This window comes from Monoraphidium neglectum (genome assembly GCF_000611645.1).
Source record: "Monoraphidium neglectum strain SAG 48.87 unplaced genomic scaffold scaffold01746, whole genome shotgun sequence".
Taxonomy (NCBI): domain Eukaryota; kingdom Viridiplantae; phylum Chlorophyta; class Chlorophyceae; order Sphaeropleales; family Selenastraceae; genus Monoraphidium; species Monoraphidium neglectum.
In genome coordinates, this window is record NW_014011882.1 from 5,812 (window position 1) to 8,311 (window position 2,500).

Below are 2,500 nucleotides of genomic sequence, written 5' to 3' on the forward strand. Positions count from 1 at the left end.
TCGCGGCCGCGGTCCTCGAGGCCGACGCGCTCGCCACGCCGCTGCCGCCGCTGGCTGCGGGCGCGCTGCGCCTCGCCGTCGCTCACTTGGTTTACCTCGGCGCCTGGGGCAGCTGCCTGCCCGCGTCGGTGCTGATGGCGGAGGCGGCGCTGCTGCTGCAGCTGCAGGGCGCGGGGCTGGCGCCCGACGGCCCCGTGCAGCTGCAGCACGAGTACCACTGGAACCGGCCCCGAGACCTCCTTGAAGTGGGTGGCTGATCAGATGCTTACTTGCGTGCGCACTCTGCGCTTCCTGGCTGCCCATAGCCCGCCAGTGGCCCGCCCCGCCCACTGCCCCGGGATGCAGCTGCGCCAGGCCAGCCGCCTGCATGTCTCAGCCGACCCGCTCCGCGCTGACGGTCCTGTCCCAGGCGCTTAGAGCTGTCCAAGCCACTTGTGTGCGTGCGCCTCCGCCGTATTCGTGCGCCCGCCGCTCTCCTTGCTCTTGACTCGGCAACCTGACTACTACCCATCCGCGCGTGCACGCTTCCGCCGGTGCGTGCAGGCGCACCCAGTGCACGACACAGAGGCAATTGCGCACGTCACAGCCACGGTGGGGGGCCAGAGGTGGGATGCTGGGTTGGCCGCCAACGATTCAGCATCTTGATGACCGGCCGCAGCTCCGCGGCCTGGGGGGAGGCGGGCTCGACCCGGATGGAGCTATTGGAGCGGCCCGAGGCGCGGGTGCGGGCGACCCTAGAGGAGGCGGCGCAGATGACGGCCAAAGGGCTGCAGCTGCGCCCCGCGGCGGGCGGGGCCGGGGGCGGCGTGGCCGGCGGCGGCGGCGGCGACGGCGGCGGCAGCCGCGCGCGGGAGTGGGTCCTGAGCCTGCGGCCCACAGGTGTCAGCGCGGAGACGAACGCGCCGTGGCTGGGGCGGCCACTGAACCAGGAGGACATTGAGGCCTTCTATCGGCAGCGCAGCGGCCTTTCTGGGGATGAGCCGGACGCGACCAAAATTGGCGCGGCGGATTGGTGGCGCGAAAACTTCATCGAGTGCGTCAAGCTCATCATAATGCAAGAGTGCGGCGCAGTCAGGTCCAAGTAGCTCAGACGATTGCCGACGTGGCTCCATAACGACGAGCGTCGACCCGCGGCAGCCCCGCTGTGGCTTCCACGCATACGGCTGTTGATGACGGCGCCACCAACGCACGGTGAAGAAGTTGAACCCGCATCTAAACACAGATGTCTGTTTGTTGCGTACAAAAGTAGACCTCAGATTTGCAAAAGCCCCAGAGCACGCCGGGTTCATGCGGCCGGTGGTCGGGCAGCTTCACGCCCCAGCGCCCCCAACCAGATTCTGGCCATCTCAAATTTGGCTGCGGGGAACTGTGTAAGCGTGCCCGCCTCCCACGTCGCGCTGCGGGCGAGCCGGCTGCGTTGCTGGGCAGCCGCATCCACAGCAATCAACACTGTTGCCCGTTCGCTGTGAGCTGGGGGGAGCAGCGCACGCATTTTCAAGGGGTGCGTGCGCCGTTTTACACGCGTTTTGCCAATGATTGCACGGCATGAAGGAGTTGGTGGCACATGCATACATTCAAACGAGGCGGCCGATCGTGCCATCCCTTCCCAAGGCGCCGACCTTCCATTCGACGGCCCGCCGTTTGGAGGGAGACATCTTTCCAATCAGTTGCGCAACGATTCATAGATCAGCCCCCTGCCCGCCGTGCAGATAGAATTTGTTTATGCGCATCCCAATGCGCGCCCTAATCGAAGCGGGTGCTGTGCAAGTGAAGTTGCAGCTTGGTACAGCTCAATTGCCCCCATATGTAATGTAATAACAACCTCCCCGAGAACGTGAAAAAACAGCAGCTGTTCACCCGCCGGGCATGCATCAGATAACTTGCAACTCTGGCGTCCTGCGATCGCCCCACCGCTTTCCTGCGACGCAACGCACAGCGCGCCGAGGCAGGGCGAACGGCTGCACGGGCCTTAGGAAGCTGCCGCCGTTCATGCACGGCCAACATTCAAATTAGCGGTGCGTGCGCCGCTCGCGCCCCGGCTGCGGCTTCGGGTACTGCACGGCGTGCCTGTAGGCGCACGACACCACAAGCCGCTGAGTGTGGCGGTCAACGTAACCAGCAGTCAAACCGGCGCAAGGGCGGTCAACCCAAACAAACCTGCCAGTCTTTGGGGTCAATCGCCAGTTATGGGTGCTGTTGGACGCACCGTGGTAGTTAGCAGGCCTAGGGGCCATCTCAGCAGGGTGGTAGTGCATCTGGCCTCCTTGCCTCGCTCGGTGAGTGTGTCTCCTCTGGTGTGTACCAGTGTGTGCTGTCCGAGGGACTCTGCAGAGTTCGGTGCATGGTGGGATGTTCAGGATGAATTTGAGACCAGTCCGAGTAACAAAACTACATTCTTCTTCATTATCAATGAACGTGATAGGCGCCGTCCACTAGCAAGTGATCTCCGGGCCCGCCGGGACGCTACGTTTGCCAGAAAAAGGCAGGCATTCGACTGTCG

The 2,500-nt window shown here is 64.2% G+C and overlaps 1 protein-coding gene across 1 annotated transcript; it reads left to right on the forward strand.

The window, feature by feature from the left end:
- Positions 1–644: 644 nt before the first annotated feature.
- MNEG_8886 (hypothetical protein) lies at positions 645–1,085 on the forward strand (the record flags this gene model as incomplete). Its single annotated transcript, XM_014042640.1, has 1 exon — positions 645–1,085. One exon carries the CDS (start codon positions 645–647, stop codon positions 1,083–1,085), a length of 441 nt encoding a protein of 146 aa, XP_013898094.1.
- Between the last annotated feature and the right edge of the window lie 1,415 nt (positions 1,086–2,500).